Genomic DNA, 27570 nt, shown 5'->3' with positions numbered 1-27570 from the left:
GTCAATTGATCAATATTTTTTTAACAAGATTGGAATCTATTATAAAGCCATATCAAGGAATATAAAGCATTGTTGAATTCAAATGTCCGAACTGCCTGAGGCAAAATAACTGTACTACAATTATGCCAACATAGCACTCAGTGTGATATACGGCTGTGAAAAGATGTCAATTTTTACACTTCATCACTAATTATTCAATGGTATCTTAGAAAAGTAATATAATTCTTTGACAACAATTTTTAGCACAATTTTACATCACAAACATCTGTTTACCTGCAAAAAGCCCCATTTGCTACATAAAAGTCTGTACTAACATCCTCAAAATTTCATCTCCAGGTCTGTTATACCAAAATTTCAAAAGTACTTAAAGAATGGTAAATAAGAACGTCAAAATAAACAAAAACATTTACCTGTGAAGAATCAGAGGCAGCATCACTACCCCTTGTACCCCACATCTGCTGAAACTGAACTCGTATCTCTGCAAATGACTCAATGATAACGGCAATGAAAATATTCTGTAAAGAGATACAAAAAACAGTATGATATCTACTTGGTCAAATGATAATAGTACAACCAAATAGGGGAGTGTATATCCTGAGGTATTACAATATCATACATATGATAAAGAGGTCCCAATACCATACAAATTGTGATGAGTATGTACTGACTGAGGTGTTAGTTACCCTCTTATATTTCTGTTCCTTTCTTGAGATTAATTAGACATGGAAAAGTCACATCTTTAATAACTGCCATATATACTTATAAGTCTAGTTCTTCTACAAACAACATTGACAATGATCTACTGTCACCTAATGTGCTGGCAGATCAGGGTCTATATTACTTGTTCTATTCATTATGCCTAGCAAACTGCACAGACCCAGATCTGATGGTTTTTATGCAATGGCAGAACTGAATCTGTGCAGTTTGCAGTTGGACTCAACAAATAAGCATGCCCCATAACAAGAATCACAATAATTATTTAAATTTGCTGAATTGTTTCTTTAAGAAGTTTCAGTTATGACACTTCAGAATACAACTATCAGCCTTCTCCTACTTTTACTGTGGAATCATAAAATTTAACAAGACCTTTTTAATCCCCTGAAAAATTTCCAATTCTTTGCTTTCTTCCATTTATGTTTTTATCTTCACATCCTCACTTATTTTTCATAAAGCCTAAATGGCACTAAAAGAGAGCAAGATTTCAAAAGAAAATCTGAACATAATGAAGGGTGAGTAAAGGATGACAATAAAAAATCATAATTGTTCATAAGTTGTTTATACAAAACCATTGCCAAATATGGGCTCTGAACAGTGGTTCAAGATAAAAGGGTCCAAAATTACATCAATCATGGCTGAAACATGATAAGATATTAACGAAAATGTGAGAATCAAACTTGACTAAACTCCATACAAAATCTGGTTTAAATCCATGAAGTCCTTTAAAAGATATAAGGCAGACACAAAATTTATGACATATGGAATGAATGGATAGCAGATAGTTGGAGAGAATACTATGTCCCTCCATATACTATACAAGGGAATATAAAATACAGTTACACATTCTACCCCACCTTAACAAGCCATGCCATCAGGAAAATCAAGGATATAAAGTACATGAAGGCCATCCATGATGGAAGACTGTCAGTAGCACGATACATCAAGAAAACCCAACCTTCCTGTGAAGCGGCCTCATACACAGTGAAGAAACTGGTGTCTGCAATAAAATACATGTACTGTACAGTACAAATCATATGATGTTCACATAATATATTCGCTAATTGATGGAGAAAACAGTATGCTGAATGTACTACACACATGAAAGATGCAAACTTCCATCAAGACAAAATGTTTCCAATATTAAATTCAAATATGATTAAGGACTTTTGGGTGGTATTTCAAAAAAAGAAACTAACAACCATGCTAAACTTTATGAATTCTTTCTATATGAAATTATCTGCAACTTGCCTGCCAATTTTATGGATAAAGCAAAATCACTGCCAACTTAGAGTTGAGGGGGAAAAATTGTTTTTCTTGCTCTTTCATGTATTGGAATTTTATCAACAGCAGCTGATAACAATGAACAAGTACCTCTGTTTTCTCAAGCTGTCCTTTAATTTGGTTAAAAAAAAGATTTTGTGAAAAAGAAAAAAATCTGTAATGGCTTAATCTAAAAAGCTTTAGTACTAACCTTGATGAATGTACCAACAGAAATGCACAAGGAATTTGGGCAGGAACAAGGCAGTTCCATGTTCATGCCAACAAATTTTGACCCTAAGCATGTAATTTCTCACAGCAATGCATTATTTCTCTCTCATTTCTAAATGGGATTTAGAAATCAAAAGCAAATGTATAGATGTAGCAATACAAACAAAGCAGATGTCCCGAATTCTCATCACCTTTGCCAGACATGTTTCTCCTAAAAGGTTAATGCTCCTGCCAGATATTAGCAATTAGTGCACATTTATGTAAATATATTAACAACTGGTCTTAATGATAGCAAAGAATAAAAGAAATTATTGATACGCTCCTATTAGATGTGTAGGAGCATGTACTAATTTCCGAATCTGCTTTGCCTCAGTTTCAGTATTTACTTACCATCATTGGGAGACACTGTGGCTCAGAGTGCTGAACTCATAACCCGAAAGGGTGTATATCAAAATCTTACCATCGGACCAGGCAGGGGGAGCTGTGTGGTGTGTCCATGCGCAAGGCTCTGTGTATTATTTTAATTGTCCTCCAAACTGCTTCTGGATCTTTTCAACTCTGCCAAAAGATCCTTTCCCAATATCATTTCATGGCAATCAGGATGGGCTTACAATCAATGTCGGATATTTAAAAATCAAGGCACACAAGAAAGGTTTATAGGAACATTGCCGGATATAGTGCGCAATTAAACACAAATATTGTAGAAATCTAAATTTTTTTAAAACAAAAAACAAGACAGTACATCATGAAGAAAACACAATCAAGCACAATGACTCACTTTTAATAAACTGATCATATGATACGAATTACCTGAAAAGGCTTGGAATGACCAAAGCAAACTGTTCTGATTATAATAGCATGTTATATGCCAGAAATTGGTCCTATATCACAAATTACCATAAAGAAAGGAAAGGACCAATAACACTCTCAAGCTGTAAGCCAGAAACTGATGATAAGTTACAAATTACCAAAAAAGACTTGAAAGGATCAAAAATACTTGCATATGACTTAAAATTCTGCCAAATTTTTATTTTGGTTTTATTTTGTAAGGAAAATCTTGATTTTTCTATGCAATGGCATGATTCATTTACAGGCTCAGTGATTAAGCACATTCACGCCAAATTTTGGACGATGGATATTTCTGCATATATGTTGGTGTGAAAGTTTTTATGTGCTGAAACACAATGAGAGTTGAATGACTAATAACAAAGCAATAAAGCCACAGAAAATCAAGATTCTGGAAAATCATGACATTAGGAGCTAAAATTTCACACCTGTTTTATATTGCATGTTGGAGCTACAAATTATTTAAATAATCAAGAAAACATAATTACCAAATTTCCACATGAGATAATTATGGGCACCATCTATCCATGTTCAACATACACAGTTTGTATCCATTCATTCTGGCTCTATTACAACCTGCTTCAATATGGCCATTTCGGTGTACATCTATTGTGTTCATTACTTTGCACGTAAGAAAAACTGGGTTATCAAAGTGGATCAACTATGAAAACAAGGGCAGGACATGAATCAGCAAATCTACTAAGCTGGATTCCCTGTTACCTTAGCTTTCACTCTGAATAAGCAACACACAGCTATCAAGCATGGCAAATAAAAATTTTAAAAAATTCACAGTTACTCAGTACACTCATGAAGGATAGAAGTATCCTGCATGGTGTTCTCACATGGGTGGCCTATGCCTCACACACAACAGAGAAACAGAAAGTGGTTTCATCTAAGTGCTCCACTCTCATGCAATCTCAAGGACCACCTTATGCTTTAATCACCTATATACTTATTGGATATCCAGCAATTCGTGCTACTGCTTCACCTAACACAAATGACAAATATCAAACACTCCTAATGATTTCTGATAAAATAAAATGTTTAACACACTTCTATTCTCACTATGTCCATCAAGTTTTATATTTAAAGGTATGGAGAAATATTATTCTCATAGGTATGAGTGCACAGCTATTGCTTTACTTGTTCTCTTCAGTAAATGCACCATCCTGCAGCACATGAGTATCATCAGCATCCAAACTGTAGAAAAAAAATCATCAAACTCTTTCACTTTTTGGTATGAACAATGGTATTACTTACGAAGCTCATCAAATCCATTAAATCCCCTCATGTTTTTGGCAAGATTTAATGGTTTGCAATGAAACCCTTTATGGCACTTGTACCCAGCCCAGCCATTTGGGGAACAATAGGTATCTGGGATGGCCAGGTCAAACATGGTCACATTACTGGAAATAAATACAAACAAACCAAGATAATTTTAAAATTTAAGACAAAGTTTTCAACAATTAAATCTTGAAATTCAAAACATACTTTCCACAATGGCCTATATACTGAAATGTCTATAAATATAAGAAAGAAATGCTAATTTCCTGTTGTAGTAATAAAATTATAATAGAGTATAATTTGGCCAAAAATGTGTTTTTCATTGATTAGGTCAATTTCTTGATATAGCATTTGCTAGGTCTAACATTGGATCAGAGATTAAATCTCTGACATCATTTTCATACGAGAAAATCTACTAACATAATTAAATGTTTAATATGAAATAATGATGGAAATTTTTGTAAACATTTCTAAATTTTTACCTCATGAGACAGAAAAAACAATTTTTTCTAGTAAAATATGTTTCTTCTGTAATAGTTACCCGATCAGATTACCTTGCCTCATAAAACAAGAAACCAATTATTTTCTATTAAAATACAACTCACATAGGTCATTTACATGCTCTGAGTAACGTGTTGCAGCTACAGATATCATTTTGGAGAATCTGATTGCACATACCTTTAAATGGTGTTTATTCACTTTATTTTGTTCACTGTCAATCAAAATTCCACTGAAGATTGTATAAAATCCTCGAGAAATGCTTTACAACAAATTCAGTGATAACATACGTCCACATTTTTATACTTAGTCATCTAAGCAAGGTGATCACGTTTAAACCAGTTTCTGTTGCATGCTATGATGAAACAGGGAAAGCGCCTGTTGTTATACTGTACAACATAAACAGATATGTGACAATGTTTTCATTTATAAACAAATCCTGGGAAAATACCAGCAGGAAAAAACAAAACAAAACAAAACAAAAACAGCACACAAGCCCAATAAACTGGAAGTAATTATGTAACTCTAGCACACAAGCCCAATAAACTGGAAGTAATTATGAAACTCTAGCACACAAGCCCAATAAACTGGAAGTAATTATGAAACTCTAGCACACAAGCCCAATAAACTGGAAGTAATTATGAAACTCTAGCACACAAGCCCAATGAACTGGAAGTAATTATGTAACTCTAGCACACAAGCCCAATAAACTGGAAGTAATTATGTAACTCTAGCACACAAGCCCAATAAACTGGAAGTAATTATGAAACTCTAGCACACAAGCCCAATAAACTGGAAGTAATTATGCAACTCTAGCACACAAGCCCAATAAACTGGAAGTAATTATGAAACTCTACCACACAAGCCCAATAAACTGGAAGTAATTATGTAACTCTAGCACACAAGCCCAATAAACTGGAAGTAATTACAAAACTCTAGCACACAAGCCCAATAAACTGGAAGTAATTATAAAACTCTAGCACACAAGCCCAATAAGCTATAAGTAATTATGTAAATCTAGCACACAAGCCCAATAAACTGGAAGTAATTATGTAACTCTGTATATATCTTATGTATGGTAGGTTGGGTCTTTTATTTCATTTCATACATAATACCTGTTTTTCCCCATACAAAAATATCTTCCTTCCTACAGGTAAAAGATAGTAGAAATATGGCTGTCAATTCAGATTTATTTTCAGCTAACTTTTACATTATGCTCAATTATAATTAAGAAGAAATGTTACATGTACAATTTAAAAATAAAATATACATACAAAAAATGTATGTTACTCCTCTATCCCCATTCATAATTAACATCTATATTGGAGATAAATGAAAATGCATGCAAACTTTTGTTCATGCAACTGAGTCCCCAGCACTAATAATAGTTCTATCCAATATGTCTGGGAGTGCTTTCTGAAATAAAAACTGGAAAAGTGTAATCAGACCTCCATCCCATGGCATGGATAATAACAGACAACTGTTTTGCTCACATGCAATGTTTGTGGTAACTGTCCTATCTTTGTGAGATAAGAGAGAAGCAAATTCATTGCTTTGGGGTTATTTACAATATGTAGCATAGCCCGCTTTATCCAGTATGTAGGGATTTAGCGAGGACCCCCATCTTGTTGAACCTGCCTTAAATTTAGAAACACTGAGGTTATTCTAAACATTAACAGAGAAGTTAACCTAAGGTGTTGACAAACATACATAGGGATGAATGGATGGACATGTACGTGGATGCCAATGTTTCACTATGCTGTGCTTCCACAGATGCAGACTCAACAAAAAATATTTTCTTTTTTTCTATATCAATACATACTTTGGATCGACTCCTTTCCTGATACAGTGATACTTCAATTCCCCAAAGAACTGGACTCCCAAAATTCCATATAGCGACATGAAGAAGAGGAAGAATATGGTCACATTGTAAATCTGCTGACTTGACCGCCTGATGGAAAGAAAAATTGTGATACAAATCTGTCCAGGATTGTGCACATAATCAGACATTATAACATCAGTGAATGGCCATGCCAGGTAATGTCTGGGTTTGTAATAAAAATTCTACTGCAACATATATCATATAAACATTGGTCCAGTAAAGTCCAAGTTTAGAATAGTGGCTACATAGTGTCAATTGAATATAAAGCTCTAAGAATGTAAATATAAAGAATTGGTCGAAGAAACACAACCTTTTTCTAATAAGTGTAAACACAAATCATAACAACTACAAATATTTAACCAAGACAGAAAAACTAACACAAGATGCAGTCAATATGCACATTCCTGGGCCTGGGCAAATCCCCTGTTGCCCATAGAAACCCATAGATATTGCCTTGTGCCATGGCATGGACACTGCTCAAGCTGAAATTGTAATTAATATTGTTACAAAGAATATACTTCCTGTCTGACAACAACAAGCTCCAGTGTAAATATTGAAGCTTCTAGCTTGCCTAAACCATTTAAAGAAAGGTAGATCTTCCTTATAAGAAATTATTGAGGCATGACTGCCCAAAACTGCAGACCATATTACTAAAGCATGGATGACACCGAGACAAAAAATATGACCTTCATAAATACCGTATTAATTACTCTAAGACCTGGAGAAATCTAAAGAACTACATTAGGCAATTACAAAAATATCTCATATTATATTAAACACAACTTCTTCTAACTGAATAACATTTTTATTTATCAGTTGTTATGTATTAGATGTGAGTAAAAGCTTACAATGGGTAACAACAACAAAAAGACCTCATTTTGTAGAACCTGGCTTTGATTTAACTAAATAAAACTCTTTAAAACACAGGTTAATCTAGAGTGATAACAGACATACAGATGGTCACACACACAGACACCAAAGTCAAGCCCAAGTTAAGCTTCAACCAAGGTGGAAACGACAAAAATGTGGATACTAAGGTAAGTAGATTTTAAAGACTTTTCAAACCCTGATGACCTTAAAGTTATTAAATTCTGCTGCACTAAATACAGACTAGTTTAAGCTATGTCATGAATTCAAACACTGAAGAAAGATCAAGATAAACAAGTAAAAAATTATCAAATACTGTAAAAAAATTACATCTGATAATCTGAAACAAAGATTAATGCAACAAATTAATTTCAAATAAATAAGTGGCAAACTGCTAAATAACCAATTGCTGTTGGAAAACTCTAAACAATTTTTCTACAGTAAAACACAACACAGTTTTCCAATATTGGCCTTTCTTTGTATGAGTAAATTATGTTAAGTGAACCAAATCTCATGACGTAATATGTTAACTTCTTGAACTAAATCCTGAAAGACTACTTAACAATGAATTGCATTTTGTCAAATTTTCTAAAATATAAGATAGAAAATTTCATCATTATTTACCATCTGATAAGACCTATTTATTCATGTATACATCTGTATGTATGCATTTTGCAATTAAATTTTGGTAAAATATCAATCCAACCCTTACAACCATGTTTGGCTCCTCCTTGCCAACCCACCCGTGACAGGTTGATAGGTAGGCAGGTAGGTGGTACTTCTGTGATACTTAGTTGTCTGATACAATATAATGAACAGACAAATTCTAGAAAATAACTTTTTAAAAACTGGATCATTACAAGCCATGAACTTTGATCATGCTGGGGTTCTCTGATGAAATGATCACAAAGGGCAAACAAACCAAACTTTTATTTAAACCTTAAGAGTTCAAAGTTTTAATCTTTGCACAAATTAAGAAGCACAGTAATAACACTAGAATAACAGTGGCCTGAGTGTTAAAATGAGGTACAAAATCAAGGATATTTTTGAACAACAATTACATTTGTAATGGAGTGTGGGCTCAAAGGTACAGTCAGAAGGACCAATATGCAAAGGGGAATCAAACAGAGGGCATAATGGAGCAGAAAGTGGGCAAAAAGGGCGTTAAATAAACATGTCAAAAGGAAAGGATCCACACAGGCAGGAAATGACATCACAGTATTATACTGCTGAGAAAATACAAGTGAATCTATCAGACTAACACACCACAGCATACTGTATCTTGGACATGGCAAAGGAATGAGAATGTTCCAGAATACCTAATTTGGAACCTTTTCCAAAATGTATGTCATATCATGAAGTCTTTAAATGCAAGAAGACAAAACACTACCTTTGATTTTCATTATTTGTGCTAAAAAAATCTGGTTTGTGCATACTACACTACATCAACTGGAAAGGAAAGTAACTCCTACAGTATTTCCAAAAATGTATCATCCCTCATGTTTCTACCTGTAACTCTTGATATTACAGAGTGGACTGAGGAGTGTATCAATGGCAGCTAAACAGGCCAAGAGAAAATGGTCTATATATTTTGTGCATACTTTATCCTTGTTATTCAAACATTTACTTGAATATGGAGTTAATTCTGCTCTTCAGCAACTGGAACTTGAGAAAAACTCGGAAGACACGAATCAAGATCAATGGGCGAGGACATCTCAGGATGGACCAGTAGGAGTAAGCTGGGACAACTTGTGTAATCTCAAACACCTGCACAAAATACAAACAAGAACATACCTGAAGGAAAAGCAAATTTTAAAGTAAGTTATGTTTCACTGATAATACTTTCCCAATCAAATAAAAGCTGAGAATATAAGCCTGCTACCACATAAAATCCAGCCCTATATAAAAATCAAAAATTCATCTTTTCTGTCTGTATCATATAGACTAAGGGTAACAACTCTTACCCATTACTGCAACTTGCTGCATCCAATTGTGTACTATATATTTAGCTAAGCAAAATACCATCAAAGATGTTCACATGGCAGTATGGCTGGGTGGGGCTTTAAGTAATGTGATTGGGAAAGTATTATTGAAAAAACATAATTTACTTACGCTTTGCTTTCTCCTTCAAATATGTTCCCCAATCACATTAATGTTAGAAGAATACATAATGGGGGAAGGGAATATTGCACATATTACCTATACCGTGGCTATCTTTTGCGAATAATAGCTCTCCTAACCTGCAAGCAATAGTCTATAGCCAACTGATCTGTGACTATTTAATGATTATTATTGTTGGCAAACCAGGTAAATCTAAGAAGCCATGTTGGATCAACTTGACCTGGGCTATAACCACAAGATCCACCATAGTTGGATTTTGTCTCTGTCAAGCTAAATCTATTAGATAGAAGTTCACTGCAATGCCAGCCAACAACTTCTATGATGTCCTGGATTGAAACATTACATTTGAAAGCAAGGCTCAGAGAGACTGATCTAATTTTAAAATTGAAATCATGATGAGGCAACTTTTGAGACTTCCACCATGAAGATATGGCTTGAAGAGTGGTTTCTTTCATCACAGCCTTCACCAGAAGAAAGAGTTGTTTGCATGTGCGATTACTTGACTCTGTGTGCTTCAAGTAGTGGAAGGGTCTTTAACGGCTGCTGCTCTTGAAGTGTCTATCAAAGAGAGGGAACATATGATGACTCTCTGACTGCCCAATGCCAACCTATTTTTGGCCAGAAAACCTGGTTGTATCATGAGGACCACCGCTCCATCTGATCTGAACTGAAGATAGTTCAGGTCAACTGAAAAGGCATGAGAATGAAAGGCTATCAGGAAACATGTTTTGTATGAAAGTAGCTTTAGCAAGATTTGGGCTAAAGGCTCAAATGTATTGGAATCAAGCCATGTTAAAATACAGGATAGATTCCATTTTGGAAACAATGTGAGGGATTCTAGTTGATTCAATCAAAATTGGCTAATAGGTCTGACAGATCTTTATCATAACCAATATATATTTGCCTTGATTGTTTAATGTGTCAGATATCATGGAGTGGTAGCTGTTAATGGTAATTTGAGCCAACATTTTTTCTCCTTAGAGACTGAGAAAAAGTCTGCCAGTTGAGGGGTCATGGCACGCAGAGGGACAATGCTCCAGTCACTAAAATCACACCACTTTGCTTCATAAGCCTTCAAAGTGGAGGGACTTCTCTCGAGATTCTCTACTCAATCAACATTGTAAACTCCTTCTTTCACAATGCTATCTTGACAAAAACCAGCCATAAGGGAGATGACGGTCCAGTCATGGGTGGAACACCTGTGACCATAGTTGATTCAGACAATCCAGTATTGCTGTAATCTTCCTGGGTAAATCTATATCTAGATCAAGTAGACTGCTGACCCAGGACTTGCCCCATCTAAGAGGGACTTTCAAAATCTTCTTGGATGTCTGACTCCTCAATTTCAGTACTACTGCTGGTACTCAAACCAAGGGTGGGTAGGCAAAGGTACACAGCCTCTCCAACTGAATGACAGTGCATCCATGGTTAAATCTTATGTCCAGAATGGGAGAGAAGAAGGTGTGCAACTTGTGATTCCACCTTGTCGCAAAAAGACTGATAATTAGACACCCACAATGTGTGCAAATCTGATAAAAGACACACACAGAATATCAAAAAATAAGCATCCCTGGAAGGGTCATTAACAGGGCAGCTCACCATTCCACAGCAAATTCAATGACTGCCTCTGTAAATCTCAACCTGATACAACATTACACATGCAATACTGACTGTATAAGACTCAAGCTTGAGAACTAGCAACACCTGGTGGCAGCAAACGGAGGTAATGGGCAAGAGATATTGCCCTTTGACTACCATATATAGTCGTGTATAAGCCGGTTCACATATAAGATGACCCCCAAACTGAACAGGTATAAACACTAAAAAGTGCATAACCCACGTATAAACCAATACACAACTCTCAGACATCACAAGATGCATGCAGTAAGTTCTATATGCATTTATTTAGGCAAACTTATATTAACAAAAAGTAAATGTACACTTATCTTAGGTCTGGCATGTATGATTCTTAAAAAGAAATTATATAAACTTGTGTGAAAAGTAATTTATTTAATTTTCTGTTTTCTTATTATTCCCGCCTAATTTAGATTTGTGAATAATTTGATCAAACGATGACAAGAATTGAGCAATCACGAGTTACCGTAACACTACCTCTCCGTTTTGACTCAATTATTGTTTGTTTATGCATTACTGCATTGAACATTTTACATCAGTGCACGATTATGTTTTTTATTTTGCCCTGAAATTGTAAATAACTAACTCATTCAAATTTGATCCCAGCATGACAACACAATGAACAATAATATGGTTTGATTAAATGCTCGGAATTAGGCTACTAAATGTATTTACATAATGATGCCACCCCACGTACACTGTTGGTTTGAACACGCACTGAATGAAGTACATTTCCACTGAATGAAGTACATCCCTTGGAATCGAATCATGGGCACCATTGCACTAAACTTTAATGATACCTCCAAAATATAATGACGTTTCAGAAATAATCCTTCGAAAATTAAGCAAATACTGTAAAAGCTGAGTTGTAGTTGCTTTGATGTAAGCAACTTTACACCATACCTGTCAACTCTCACGGTGGGAACAAAAATCCAGAATTTTGGGGTCACTCCACACCTACCTGCTGATTTAATAATATCCCCCAATTTTGCAGATAACTCCCGATTATGACATTATGTCTTCGATTTTCATTTCTCCTAAAAAAGAAAAGTCCTACATAAATAGATACATGCAATTCATGGAAGCCATGTTGTATCACATGTGAATATTGTCATGACAAAATAATTATTTTACTAGAAAGAATTTGCTTCTTCACTAAATAGGATGTTAAGTTTAAACATAATTCAGGTAAATTTATCATTTTTTTCATCTACAACAATACAAAAATCAGAAAACAAACCAGAACAAAAAAATAAGCCACAACAATAAATTGTCAGCAATAAATTTCAATCCCAAGAATGATCACCATGAATGCTGTAGCTCCATATAATGTAGCTCCATTTCCACCAAAGAAACTTACACGAGTGAGCACCTGGCAGTTTTATACCATATATACGACCGTTAATTACCATCATTAAATTAAAAGAAGGAATGAAAGTACATACCACACAGCAAATTTGTCCTCAAAAACCTAATTCAGAATACATGTGTTTTCTAGTAAACAATTACTAAATTCCTTATGAGTTGACAATAAGGGAATAAGATATATGAGAGGAAAATAATTGCCACATGTATGGTACAGTGAGGCTGACTATTTAGGTACCTTTAGTTCAACAAAATCGGTAATGCTTTATTTGCCTATCAACTGCTAGCGCTTGTGTAACACAGTTTCTTTGAATCATGATAGTCAGTTGTTTTCTGAAAATAGTTGCATCGATAAGGATAACTTTTGATCAGTCACGCTGGCTTTGTTGCTTGTTTATTTAGAATAAGCTTTAGCTATTGCGCAGTTTGGCCACAGCTGACCAGAATATGAAAATAGGGCACATCCTGGGGGAAAATAAGGAGCTTCACATGGAAAAACCACATGTCTTTTGCAAATTTCGCCCATATTAGACCCAGAAAATCGATCAATATTTGGTGAAAACAATGCTTTAAAAATTCCACAAAAACCTCCTGATTTTATGTCCCAATCTCTCTATTTTTTATTCAGTCTCCCCACTTGGCTTTTGAAAAATTTACAGGTATGCCATACACCTTGTTTTACAAAACTACGGTAATCATGCTAATATTATGGAATGAAAGGCAATTACACATCAATGTACTGGTATAGTTGCCAGTCAAAATTCCCTCTTAACACAAGCCAATTTCAGGGTTTTAATGATTAACTGGCCTATATTGCTGTCGGAAAACGAAAGACAAATCCACCAACTATCAACAAAGGAGATGCCAAAACATCTTGCATTAAAATGTCTGGAAAGTTGCGATGTTGTTCAGCCAAAACACAAAACTAACATAGACTGATGATAAGCTCAGTTGATCTATAAAAAGAATTTTAGCCTTTTTTATTACCACTCTTCGTGAACATATAAGTTATGCTGGTTATGCATCTTGTACATGCATACCTTTTCATAAATATTACCCAAGTTTTTAGGATTGCTTATATCAACGAAGATGAGTAACTCGTGAACATGTGATTCAACATAAATGAAACCACTATTAAGGAGAAGCTGAAATGTTATCTGGAAGAATGCAGTTTGGTCAAAACAATAAAGCAAAATCTGCACCTAATATGTTTAGGAATAAATAAGGATTTAAGTGACACCATGCACTCTTTGCACTGTGTAAGTACTGTTTATTTTAGATAAGCCTGGTCTCCCTGGTAAATTCAACCCGCCCACGAAGTATAAAGTCTGTTTTCACCTTTATTTAATTTTGTGTTGGAAAAATCAGAAACTAAGCACATGCAAAATAATAACAAAATCAATCATAATACTTGATAACAGTTTAATAAGTGTTGAGTCACCGAAAAAAAAAAAATTTTTTACATTCATATGTCTTAGGACACAGACAAAAATGATTTTTTGTGTCCCAAGATTTACAGCCTTTAAAGTGGTCAACAAAAAGACTTAAAAACTGTCAAGTTTTGACACTGGCCCGCAGATAAGCCGACAGCCCCCCTTCCAAGCCTTTATTTTTTCCCAAATTATTTGGCTTATATGCGAGTATATACAGTATATATTAAAATTAACATTAATATTGAGGTGGATTAACAGTTTTTTTCATATAATCTTGACTGTATAACTGAAGCTAAAACAACTAGTGACTCCTGGTGGCAGTAATTGCCCTTCAACAATATGATATAGACAGAATCAATGAATTTTCACCCTTTCAGCAGGTCTGGATTCTTGAGGTAGCAAGCTTATATTCCCAACATTCATGTGATCTGGGACATACCTGAATAAGAATTTTTAATTTTTCTGTGATTTTCCCAGTTCAAAACAGCCCCTAATTCTTTTCGTCGACCCTATTGGCAAAATCCTATGCTTTGTGATGGATCCTATAAAAACATCTTGAGCTTTGACTGTTTTGGCAAATAAACAAGGATATAAGAGACAATGAGAACAAGTACGTAATGCAGGTCTATTTAAAGTCTCATACAACCATGAGTCCTATGGACTAAAATATTTTTAATTGTCTTAATTTTAATTTCTGTGTTTGAGAAATCAGAAATCCACACATAACAATATAATAGTAATCATGATACAATCATGATACAATAATTGAATTAACTGCTTGTGTAACCTGTGGCAATCTTGCTAAGTATACCTTTCATTTTTTTAACTGTTAGTGTTGGGACACAGACAAAACTATATAAACTTGTATTTTGACACAAAAAATAATTGTTTCCTCTACAATCACTTATATCTAACAGTGTTTTAAAACACATTAATAATTCTAAATTCTCAAGGACTACTGAACATTTTCGAGCACTTTATCAGTAGTATCTGGAGCCATCCTGGAAATCAATCACTTTTCAAAGTCATCATCAGATCTGAAACCCTTTTCAAGATTGAGTGAATAAACCCCGGATGATGAACATCTGATTTAGAACTATACCATAAGCTCAGTTGGCCGCACAGCTATATAATTTAATGTAAATAAGAGTTTTCTCTTTTGTGACACGTTCAAGGTTTTACCTGCAAGATGACTGAAATCCAAAGGCAGAAAACCATAAAAGCATCAAACTGACACCAGCGATCTTTGAAGTAAGGTACTTCTCCCTGCAATTAGAACAGAAAGTATGAATATATGAAGTATCTATACCACTGAAAACCAGGATAAAGGTGAACCCATCCATATGTGTGTGTGTGTGTGTGTGTGTGTTGTGTGTGTGTGTGATTTGGATGTTTACCATAGCTTTAACAATTTGTCAGTCGTATCACTTCAATGTCTGCAGTGTGGCAGTTTATAGTGATGTCAAGCACTAGGGCATCATGCCACAGACATGAAGCATGATGTCCCACCCAGTCACGTTATCCTAACACCAGGCCAACCAGCCCTAACAGTAACCATTTTTATGTCTCTGGTATGACATGGCTGGGATTTGAACAAACGACCTCCTGCATCCAAGGCAGATGCTCTAACCACTAGGCCTCTGGAGTGGTCTCCATATGTTTTGTCCCTCTTATATACTCTATTCAAACTTGCATTAAAGAAACTTCTGCATGAACTAAGATTCAAAACATTTATGACATTTTGTACTTTCAACAAAAAATAGATTTTCCTAAAAAGCAGTTTCAATACAGTAAATGCTTAAAACAATAATGAAAATTATCTCTCATTAAATGGTGGAAATTCATTCTTATATTATCAACAATCTTATGACTGCATTCAACAATTAAAAGTAACAGCAAATTCCCAGATTTAACAAAACTGAAAATTAATGGAAATAAAACCAGTTTTGAATACATGTTTGATAACCTATAGTTGTTTAAAAAAAATGTTGAATCCATATTAGTTCTGAGGCATCAAAAACCAAAAATGAAAATGCTTCTCTACCAAACTTTTGCCCATGAAATGAAGCACACATACATCATTATCAACTATGCCCTTCAAATACTTCTATTACAAACTAAGTAAATGACTTATGTTTTCAATTGTTCATGAATACAGGATTTATATTTATTTTGTTCCCAACAGTGTTAGAAGCACTGCTAATATTGATAATATTAAAACAGCCTCATAAAAACATATTATAATGAACCAACCATGAGACAAACATCACTGACCTTGACAACTCCTCTGATATGCATCTTGGCTATCATCTCTGCTGTAAATACAAAGGTGACAATAAGGTCAAGGGTGAAGGTCACATACAGAAGATGTGGAACATTTTCAAAGGTCCTGGGAGTGTTCATACTGACAGACATAATACTGACCAGTGCAAATCCACGGAAAAGTCGACGAACCCATATTTTATTCACCCAGTCTATATCAGCATTGTCATTCAGGTTCTCATCAGGGCCATAGTCTGACAAGGCCAGGTTTTCACGGAAACTTGTTTTACGATTTACAAGCATGATTGTTTATGTCTGCTTTCCCAAATATTGGATATAAATTACTTTGCTATCTTTTCCTTTAAGTTGGTCAACATCTAAAACCCACTGCATGTGTAAACGAGTCAAAACCAGCTATTTTCACTTTCATTTTCTTCTAGGTAAAGCAGGATCACAGTAGGCAGGTAGTGAAAGAAATGCCTCTCTCTTGCACATTTGTCCTAAAATACGATATTCTTGTTGTTTCCATTCTGGAACGAGAATAATAACAGAAAATTTAGTGCAATAACTAAATATTACATACTCAAGTAAATAACTTAGCCTCATTTCCACTCGCTAAAATTCTCCATTCACTTCAATAATCAAAGTTTTAATTAAAAATACAAGCATTTTTCAATACTTCACCATCAACTCTTAAGGATATTAATTTTCAAGATTTTGCAAAATACAACATTTTTGTTCGTACTTAAATTCTTTTGCTTGGGAATGGAGACCCATTGCTTATGTATTTAAATTTGTAATTTGTAGCAAAAACAAAACTCATGAGCATTTTTAATGCCAATGTACAGTACACCCTCAGTATAACAACTTCCAATGGAAGCCATAGAGTACACTATACTATTTTAAAGATGATACTGTCCTATAACAAAGTAAATTATTACAAATAATTTTACTCATTTCACATGGTTAAAATTTTTGAGACACCACATTTACAGGATTTCAACCTAAAGAGATTGAAAGGGGGTACAAGAAAATAGTGGATTATACAGAGATATATCTGGTTATATACAAGTTTTTCTGGTATCAACATTATGCAGATCTTGAAGTTGTTAAGCCAGAGTACAAAAGGATTTTGACACACCCATGGGATTCGCCGAATGTTGATACCTGAAAAACATGTGAAACATGTAATATCACCAATCTTAAAAGAAAAACAAAAGAATTTTTTTCAATGCAACAGAACAGTTTTCATTGTGAAAGCACACATCAGTATCATGGTTTTATTTAACCTTTTCCACATGAATAAGAATATAGCAATGTGACCATATCCATGTATTAATATCAGATTGTGTATGACACTTATGCCGTGATGTGTAATTCTACCTATCCTTTCTTGAGGCCATACTCAAAACAAATGTTTCTACATTGTGTGTGCACTGACTGAAGACATGCAATCACATTTCTCTAGTTACTCAGAAGAAATACTGTCCTAGTAGATAAATATGACATTCTTGCTTGTCTTTGATTATCTCTCTTCATTCACAGCAATAGAAGTAATTATGGCATTATAAAGAGGATTTTTCAACTTAGCAACCAGAGTCTATCCTCATCTGCCTATAAATCAAAATACTTTTCTGGGTAATTTCACATAAAAACCAACCAAATATCCTGCAGTTGCTTTATTCATCAGAAATGACATATTATACTGAACAATTTGCTAAAGTGTTTTTTTTCTCAATACATCTAAGAATCTCTCATACAAAATGCTCATTCATTTTAAATCAGCTGATCAGGAACTTACACTGCCCTTTTATTATGGAACATCTTGTCATTGAGTGGTCCACTTAAAAGACTTGCATGACCCGGAATGAATTTGGACTATGATTCCAACAATGGATACAAGGGGAAATAAATATATAAAACAGAATACTACAAGAGAAAATCCCCTGGTTTTTGCCAAGACGGATAGCCCCTATTTCAATCAAGTAGGAGGAATGCTGTCAACGTGGAAAGAAGAAGGATGGAATTTTACTATATACATGTATTACAATACTGAATGGAAACGGAATAAGGACAATGGTAAAAATTTCATTTTCTTAATGAAATACATATAAAGGTTTCTATAACAGGACTATATACAAATCTAGGCATAGAACTCGAGACCAAGGTAACAATACAATAGAATGTATACCAAAGTATACAACTTGAATGGAAAATGGATACTGATGAATGAAGATTTCACAAGAACAAACAAATAGTCTCATCAGGAAAGGAGTTTCATACTAATAAGGATAATAACCAGGAATGAATGAAGAGACATGACTTCTTTAACTCTTAACAATTCTCTATGTCCTATTGTATCTCTTCTAAGCTATTTGCAAACACCACACAAAACTGTATGCTTTTTATGTACTTTCATTAACTATTTGACTCATTTCAGATTTACCAAATGATTTTAAAAGAAAGTTACTTAGTAATTTGTAATTTGATTCCTGAACTTACATTTGACTCATTTGTACTAATTATTAGATTTCACCAAATTTGCTCTGAATTGCCATGACACAAATTTTCTTAATACCTACATATACTTGATCAGCTATATTGACAATAAATCCGCAACACGCAAACTAGCATGAACAGTGCTCACTAGCTCCATCAGCATAGCGTAAACGCTGCCTGTGCTTAACTAAGCGACCCTAATTTGAACTCATGCACTACACATTTCCAGTGCTTATGTATTACATTCATTAATTACTATGACTTATCTCATATCTACCAAATGTTTTCAACAGACAGTAACTTGGTAATTTGTAAAGATTCCTGAATTTATATTCGGTTTACTCATTTATACTAATTACTGGAGTTACTCTAGAGTTACCAAATGATTTCACCAAACTTGCCACCAACTGCCAGACTAGAATAACTTATAACCAAGCGACCAGAATTTGAACTCGTGTCAAGCAATTTCCTTCATCCTCTTTTGCACCAAACAATTACATTTACTTCCTTCTCTTTTACCTACATTAAACTGCTTCGACAAAACTTAAATTTATTTTGCATAATTAAATAACAACTAAAAAAATGTAATTTCTACCAGCCAGTCCATACAAAATACAAGGGCTAACATACAAAACAATATAGCACAAAATACAAAGCAAACACCGGACATAACTAATCCCTGGCACTGATCACTTCTGTAAACAAAACTCTTAAGACCAGACAGGGTCTAACAGCATCTAAACTGTTGTTATGGAGGTGTACAAACACTAAAACAAAGTTCAATAAAATCCAAATTTACTAAAACTGATACAATAAAAGACATATTGGGGGGAGAAAACATAAACACTTAAAAATCTTTAACTTTAGACACTGGGGGTCTCCTCTATGATGCAAGTCTGAGACAGACCACACCAAGTCCACATACCATCTCAGCACCTTCACAATGGAAATTTTAAACTGATTCTGAAAATTTCAAAGGATTTCTTTTTCCATTTTTATGAAAGAATAGCGACTATACCTGCATTGTTTGGTATAAACATTTTGATAAATCAATCAGGATCAGGCTTCAACATCCCCTCATGGTTTGGCAAATGATGATACCAGAAAACAATATGTATGATCTCATCATTATTCTGTTCTTCATAGTAGTAACAACATCATGAATGTTCACTTACCTAATTTTTGTCAATGTTGTTGTTGCTGCTGTTGTTACTGTCAATGTTGTTGTTCTTGTGTTTGTTATTGTTGTTTAGCCATCAACTTACTGCTCTTGTTTCAATTTTGTGTTCCTAAAAACCAGGGCAATGAAAAGAAGTATGATTACATGATCAAGTCAGAAAAAACTGTGCAAGGTTTACACAACTGAAAATGTTTTTACAAGTTTGCATTGTGCCTTTGTTTTCTGTTCTGAGAACACACTTGAAAGTTTTCCCATACAGTACTACGAGGTTTGTCCATGGCCGCTAGCGAGTCACCAGCTTTGTAGGACTACATGTGTACATACATGTTGAATGATCACTGCATAATGTATCGAGAGTGATATCTCAGACTCTAAGTAACTCACAAGGTGCATTTAAAAATGACACATTCGTACATATGATACAAACAATATTTAAATAACAATTTTAAATGCAACTATTTACCACAACATATTCTTATCTGAATGTTCAAATATTCATTCCAGCACTCAATATTTCTGACATTATAGGTGAAAGAGCTCCCAATCAACTTGCTGATTCTAGTTTGATAGTGTGTGTTTATACATACCAGTAGACAGAGGTCTCGGAAACGCTTAGGTGGCACTCTACAGTTTCTTATTATGCAAAGGGTTAGAATTTTCAAGAGAAAGAATTTCCTTGGTTTTTCTCACTGGTTATACTGGCTATTTAAAAAAGAGTTGTATATCTTAGGTAATGTTCAATGAACCTTTCATTCCCTTTATTTTGGTGTATGATTGATGGGTGTAATATGGGTTATAGAGTATACAGCTTAGCCTTACTAAAGATGTGCATCTTTTAAAAACATGCCAGCTCCAGGAGCTTGGTCCTTTTCACTTCTTGGATTTCGGAGGTAAATTGTAAAAAAAGAGCCAATATATTTTTACATTTTATATATGTAGTAATTCATCCATTGCACTTTCAGAAGCTGGTATTATCTAGTTGGGCAAAATTCATTTTCCCTATTTTAATAGGTGCTAAAGATTGTATACTTTAAACTAATTCAGGTTGATTTTTTTAGCATAGGGGCAAAGTCATTTTAGTTACCAGTGTGCTTAGATCTAGTACAATTTCCATAAGTAAAATATCCAAAGAAATGTCAGCAACATTACATCAAAGTAGCATTGAGGTATGCCATCATTCTCCCCGCAGTGCATGTTTCAAATGCAAACAATCTTCAACTTACATATGTCACTCTCTCAAAAGTACATAATAACTGGTGACTGCCCCCTTAATCATGCCTATTTGACATAACATTTTCATCTGGAATGCAGAAAATCATTTATGCAAGACTCCTCAATATACAAGCAAAAGATAGGTGGCAAATTCAAAGGCTTGCTAGTCCTGCTTCAGCCACCTTCTGCGTGGAAAATGTGTTGATCAATTGATCACTTTAGCTGTGCTGATATTTACAATGATAGAACTCAGTGGCTATAAGACCCTCACATGTGCATTTTGTCATGATAAGTGTACATCAAAAGAAGATCACACAAATGCTGAATGGCAAGTTCAAAGATTTCAACTAAATGCTGAATGGCAAGTTCAAAGATTTCAACTAGCTTCTGAGTGGGGGAAAATGTGCTGCGTCAGGAAAATATGCTGATATTCACAAAGACTGAATTCAGAGGCAGAAAGACCCAGAGATATATATGTGGTCATTACAAGAGTACATCAAGTGAACAACTTTAAGCTTTCATTATAGTGCTCATTTTTTAATATAGCCAAAAATGTACTGCATATGACCTCAAAATCACGATATGTCAAGACTTACTGCTGTTTGAAAATGTGGATAAGTATCTTGTGTTTAAACGGCAAGATGACGAAGATTTTAATGAGATTCTGAAGAGCGCTAAAGTTGCTAGAACTGATGGTTTGGTTGGAACAATAGCTAAGTGAAAAAATGTGTATGATTCCTGGCTTAATGCTTGGAATAAGACCTTTCCCTGGATTGATAAATTTCAGTCTCATTGAGATAATCGTGGGCTATATGTCAGTGGTGTAAAGAATTTGGGAAATTAAACTCAATGTCAACCCCAGGTTCTTCCCATCTGAAATGCAGCCACTTCAATTACAGCCAATATTCTTCTGGTAGGGGACTACAACTTCTGCTGATGGGACTCCTATTTTTACCAAACAGGAGTCCTAGACTTCTAGTTTTAAAATCCTAGGGAAACCTCTGGTAGACAATCTGTTCATCAGCCTCTTGAATCCCAGCATAACATGATATAAATGTGATGACAAACAGTTTTACCAAACCAACACTTCAAACATCAGAAAACAATAAACACTGATATTGTTCTATTGTAGCACATGAGATATGGGATCTATTTCATAGCATATGATATCTGGGATCTATCCAGAGATATATGATTTTGAATTAGCACGAATTTCTCAAACATTGTGCCAAAGCTTAAAATACACAAAAGTTCAACATCATAATTTTAATCCATGCTTTATCTTTTTCGTATTCAATTTCTCCAATATTAAGAAACATTTCCCTTTCTTTAAACTGATGAGAATAATTTCCTACAAATTTTCACTTCTAGGAATACCCCTTAATATTATGGCAGAATCGAGACAAAGGCTCTTCTGTATACCAATACATTAAATCTGATGCAAATACTATCTGCACTATAAGCATATGGAAGAAAATCATAGTTTAAAAACTGTAACTTACAAAACTTTCTTTGCTACTTGTTTCCTATTACTGTGTTACTACTTAGTTTCAGTAATTACTTTCATTGTCATTTTTATAGGCATTAGTAATCAACATGTGAGGAACTTGTCACAGTGAATTATTTTTATTTCTTACCAATGAGTCTGTCAAAGTGCTAAATACTCCAAGATAACCTCAGATGGGATGAGCACTAAACATAACATCACATTACCACAGCAATTGAGAAATATAGTGACCATCAGTAGGATGGTATCAAAGAAAAATAAAGTGTAAAATAAATTGGAAATGTTATGCAAGGGCAATGTTTTTTTAAATTCAAAATTAAATTCATAAATTTAATTACGATTACTGCATACCCAAATTGCAGTAGAGTGATTAAATAATAACAATTATAAATATTATCATAATATATTACACCACATAATTATAATTAACCACTATCCATGCAAACTTTAACTATCTGTTCAATAACTTGCCTTTGTACTAAAGATCTAATATCCCACACTGAAATGAAACCCACAAGTTCTGACCCCAATTATTAACACGACATATAAATCCGACACTGATACTCAGACCAAACATACTAATTTATACAACAAAAAGGGGCACAATATAATTTCCAAATTCAATATAGCTATTAAACAAAGAATCGTGGCAACAAAAGACCAGTCACAAACATCAAGATCTAAGACAATTGAAGTTGAGTCAAAGCAGAACAGCAAACTCTAGCAAAACAGCCAAACACTACAACAGCACGAAGAAGAAAGAAAGAGGGTAACACAGAATGAAGAAGGAGCAAGAAAGAAAATGGAAATCGACTTTCAAATTGCCAATTTATATGAGGTTCTTCCTTTGGCTGTTGAAGACCTCTTTCAATAAATGCACTAACCCCACAACCCTAACTCGACTCTTTGTAATACCACTATCACAAGTGAAAACCAAAAGTAAACACAGCGTGACCCAAACATGTATAGGGTGCCTGACACCTAGCTGATTGACAACATTTCCGAAAAACAAAAAGTCCACCATGTACACCAAATTCCAACTTTAATTAAAAATACACAACTCAGAGGATTAGGAAAATTACACAAGTGGCTTACACACCATTGGAATAGATTTCTGTCCACTAGTACAACTGGACCCGATTTGATCTTACGCGCTTTGCCATTTCTGGGCATATAGCTTTCCTGTGGCGTTTCACGTCCTGCAGGCTCCTTGCCTCCTTTCCTTGGCTGGACCTGTTCATGAATTAAAAAGTGCGACATTCACACATAAAAGCGGGACTGTAGTGGCTCCATTCCTACAGTCCCAATCAATTGAAAATCTTGACCTTCGAGACTTAACCAGTCACGAAAGCACTAGTTGCACTAGTTGCATAGGCGACTTAAATCCTTTAATTGATTAATTGAAATTTGATCATATAATCCATTTTAGATAACTCTCTTACAGAATAACTTAAGTCATGTTTGTGTTACTTGTTAGCTGACCATACCTGTTTTTAAATGCTGACCATATCACTTTTTCCCACCCAGGAATACACACAGAAAAAAAATCATTAAAAAAACTAATAATTCCCAAAATTGATTTGTGCAACTGAGATGGTTTTGCCCTGTAATTGAAGTGGGTAGTTCATTATATCTATGAATCATTATAATATAAATATTGTTTTTAAAAAAATATTTTAAAAGATTTTTTTTAACTACCTACCTTAATTTTAAACCAGTGCAACATGAAATGTGCATGGGGGGGGGTCTTACCAATTCAATTTGTATTGTTTAACTAGTGAAGCAAACATCTTGTCCTTGTGCTTGGCAAGATTTTATGAATGATAAAAATAAAAAGAGATTGAAACTGGATAGGGAATTAAAGGAAGAACAAATGCTATGACCACAATTTCTGAGAAAATAAATCATATTCCAATCGATTTCATGCAGGTACATCTCGATGAAAGGTCGTTCAAGTTTGCTGGGCCAGCTAGTAAGCAGCTACCCCATGCAGACACCAATGTTGTCAGTGAATTCCAACTTTTCGATAGGGAATGGACTCTGACCCTACACCCCAACATAAATGTCCAAATATCAAAAATAGGGTGGCAAGGGTCAGAGGAAACTCAGACTAGGTATGAATGGGATTTTGCCATTTAATTAAATGTGTACATGTTTGGAAAATCAAAACTTGTAATAACCATGAAAGGTTATTCTTCAAATTTGTAATCTTCACTGGTATGTGTACTTCCTGACATCATGTTTAAGTACGAGATGTGACGCATGATGACAGTGCTGAATTGGAATGCTCAAATGCTGCGGTAGTAGGACTTTTAGTTGTGTAGCATTTATTACTAATATTACTTACTCCTACCTCGTGGACAACCACAACAAATCAATTTGAGGCTACGTCATCGTAGCTATGTAGCATTGTGAACAAGAACACAGGAGCCTGACGTTTTATCAATAAAGTACAGCGAACTCTCTGACAACATGCATTTAACTTATCAGTTACATAAATTAACACACTTATACAACTGATAAGGTGATTTCATCTTGTCCGAGATTTCGCCGTACTTTATTGATAAAACGTCAGACTCCTGTGATCAAGAATGAATACATCGTCTCGGGTCAAATACCAAACGTTTCGATTCTTCAAGAAAGGATATTTTTTATCCTAGGTTATAATTTACAGCAAATAACATCCCTAACAACAAAAACAAACGAAGTTCCTACTTAAGAAGTTATATAGTTGCAGCATATAATCGAAATTCGGGGGATCCTAATACTGCACCTGTATTTCGTTCCTTCCCGAGTTGTAAGGCCTTTTTCTTGTAACAGTAAGACATATATGTGTACATATATTGCATTTATGTCAATAATAACTTACATCTAAAAGCAGTTACATATATTTATAAGTGCATCCTCTATGTTCCATAATACTCGAAACACAAATTTCTACCAAGTGCCCGGATGTTGATGCAACAGCGGATGCTGGCTAAACAAGTCGACTTCTTTCAAAAGCAAAGTCTATATCGAGCGAGAACTGCAGCCACCCATGGTTGACTGCACATATATCAATCACATTCATTCATTCATTCATTCATCACAAACATAACCTAAGAGTAATATTACTTTCTTATGATCTACAGCTTACTTGCACTATAAAGAGTAATAGTATAATGATATAGTTAGTATGCCGAAGGTCTGTGGTATCGTGGGTCTTAAAGTCCATAATTTGCATACTTAATTGCAGTTAAATGCTACTAAAACATGCCAATACTATCCAAATGCTCTAAAATATATTTCAATATACTCAAATATATTAGGATGTTTCTATTCTATCTCACAAATTAAGTCTTTACTTTTTCATAGGCCAGATAATCATTTCTTTATTTGCGTCAATTCAAGTTGTATTTTCCGCTGCTGCGTTTGTTCGGCAGTATGCTTCGTTCCATTTTATGCAGTCTCTGACAATTTAAATAACTTTAATTCCTCCTAAGTACTGCATATAAAATGTTAATGTTGGCTATCTTATACATAAAATAAACTCGTTGACTTGATTGATCAAGGGTGGAATTATCAAATCTTTCTGTTCAAATCATCACGTGAAATCATTATCTGATGATTGACAGTCATGGGCTGAATTAGACATGATTCTTCTTTTTTTCAAGTTCTCCGTCGTAACAGATAAGCAACTGTATTGTGAAAGGCACAATACTGCGCCTTTTTTGGTAACTCGAGATGCTGTAACGGTGATTAAATTCATATACAGGTATAATGTAAGGTCAAATTAGAATTCAAATAAGGTTATGTTTTATCTTTTATTAAAGTGGCGAAATACATTAAAATAGCAGTTATTGTATAACATCTTCCGATATTATCAGACGACAAACTGGTTAACTGATTTATTACATTTGATGTTGATTAAGAAGATGTTGATTCTATTTGAGATCATGCGGCAAGACCATGTTCGGAAACAGTGATATCCATGGGTGCATTTATAGAATATTGTACTCGCCAGCAATCCGGACTTTGTCAACAAAATCGACTGGTGATGCAGACCTATGAATAGTGGAGAACTCGCCCCATGGCGAACTCGCCTTGGAATAACTCGCCCTTTCGATAATTCGTCCCAGGTGACAGGAGAAGACGCTCCATGATGGTCGGAGAAGTCGCCACACTTCATCTGGAGAATTTACCCCAAAGATCACAGATACTAATTCGGAGATGTCACCACATGGTGGTTACCGCTTTATTTGATAACTTCTCTAATTGTTAAATTACTTAATAAAGATTATAATTCAAGGTGATTAACATTCGCATTGAAATTCAAATATACTCCCCACTTCTTTTTCCATTGTCAGTGTTTACCTAGGCCCTATATATGTGGAACTATTATTTCCGGTTATCACGGAATCGCTGTTTTCTGTTGTTGATGCTGATTAAAACTGCCACCATTGTGGGGCATTATATCAGACTTATTTGTCTGCAAGTTAGCAAAAACGAAATAATGTAATCATATTTCGGGTGTCCAAGGTGGTGAGAAATTCATGCAGCCCCGTTTCATCATATTCCAGATTATTTTACAGGTTCCTGATTTCCCTCATAAGTTTTGTCTCCGTCCATCAAAAACAGACTCTTCATTGTAAATGTTTATTTAACGATTTATTTGAAATAGATACCATTATTTTCAATGGAATTTAATCTTTATATTTTTAGTAATATCTAAATTATACCGTGTACCCATTTTAATCGAAACAAACCTGAGTTAGAATAACTGAAATACGTAGGG

General features: G+C 34.5%; 1 protein-coding gene across 1 annotated transcript in view; it reads right to left on the bottom strand.

Annotated features, from left to right (window-relative positions):
* The window catches only part of LOC149799876 (sodium leak channel NALCN-like), a 158295-nt gene extending 132540 nt beyond the window's left edge, over positions 1-25755 (bottom strand). The window contains exons 1-9 of the mRNA XM_089959315.1: positions 25570-25755; positions 20073-20186; positions 16411-16928; positions 15319-15402; positions 9210-9349; positions 6656-6784; positions 4312-4457; positions 1572-1714; positions 411-515 (exon numbers count right to left, since the gene is read on the bottom strand). Of these exons, the coding sequence (XP_089815441.1) occupies positions 411-515; positions 1572-1714; positions 4312-4457; positions 6656-6784; positions 9210-9349; positions 15319-15402; positions 16411-16701 (1038 nt within the window). The 5' untranslated portion in view covers positions 16702-16928; positions 20073-20186; positions 25570-25755. The remainder of the gene's footprint in view (positions 1-410; positions 516-1571; positions 1715-4311; positions 4458-6655; positions 6785-9209; positions 9350-15318; positions 15403-16410; positions 16929-20072; positions 20187-25569) is intronic.
* Positions 25756-27570: the final 1815 nt, after the last annotated feature.

This window comes from Sinohyriopsis cumingii, chromosome 5 (genome assembly GCF_028554795.1).
Source record: "Sinohyriopsis cumingii isolate HCF-2022 chromosome 5, ASM2855479v2, whole genome shotgun sequence".
In the NCBI taxonomy this organism is placed as follows: Eukaryota; Metazoa; Mollusca; class Bivalvia; order Unionida; family Unionidae; genus Sinohyriopsis; species Sinohyriopsis cumingii.
This window is presented reverse-complemented; position numbering and strand designations above follow the sequence as displayed.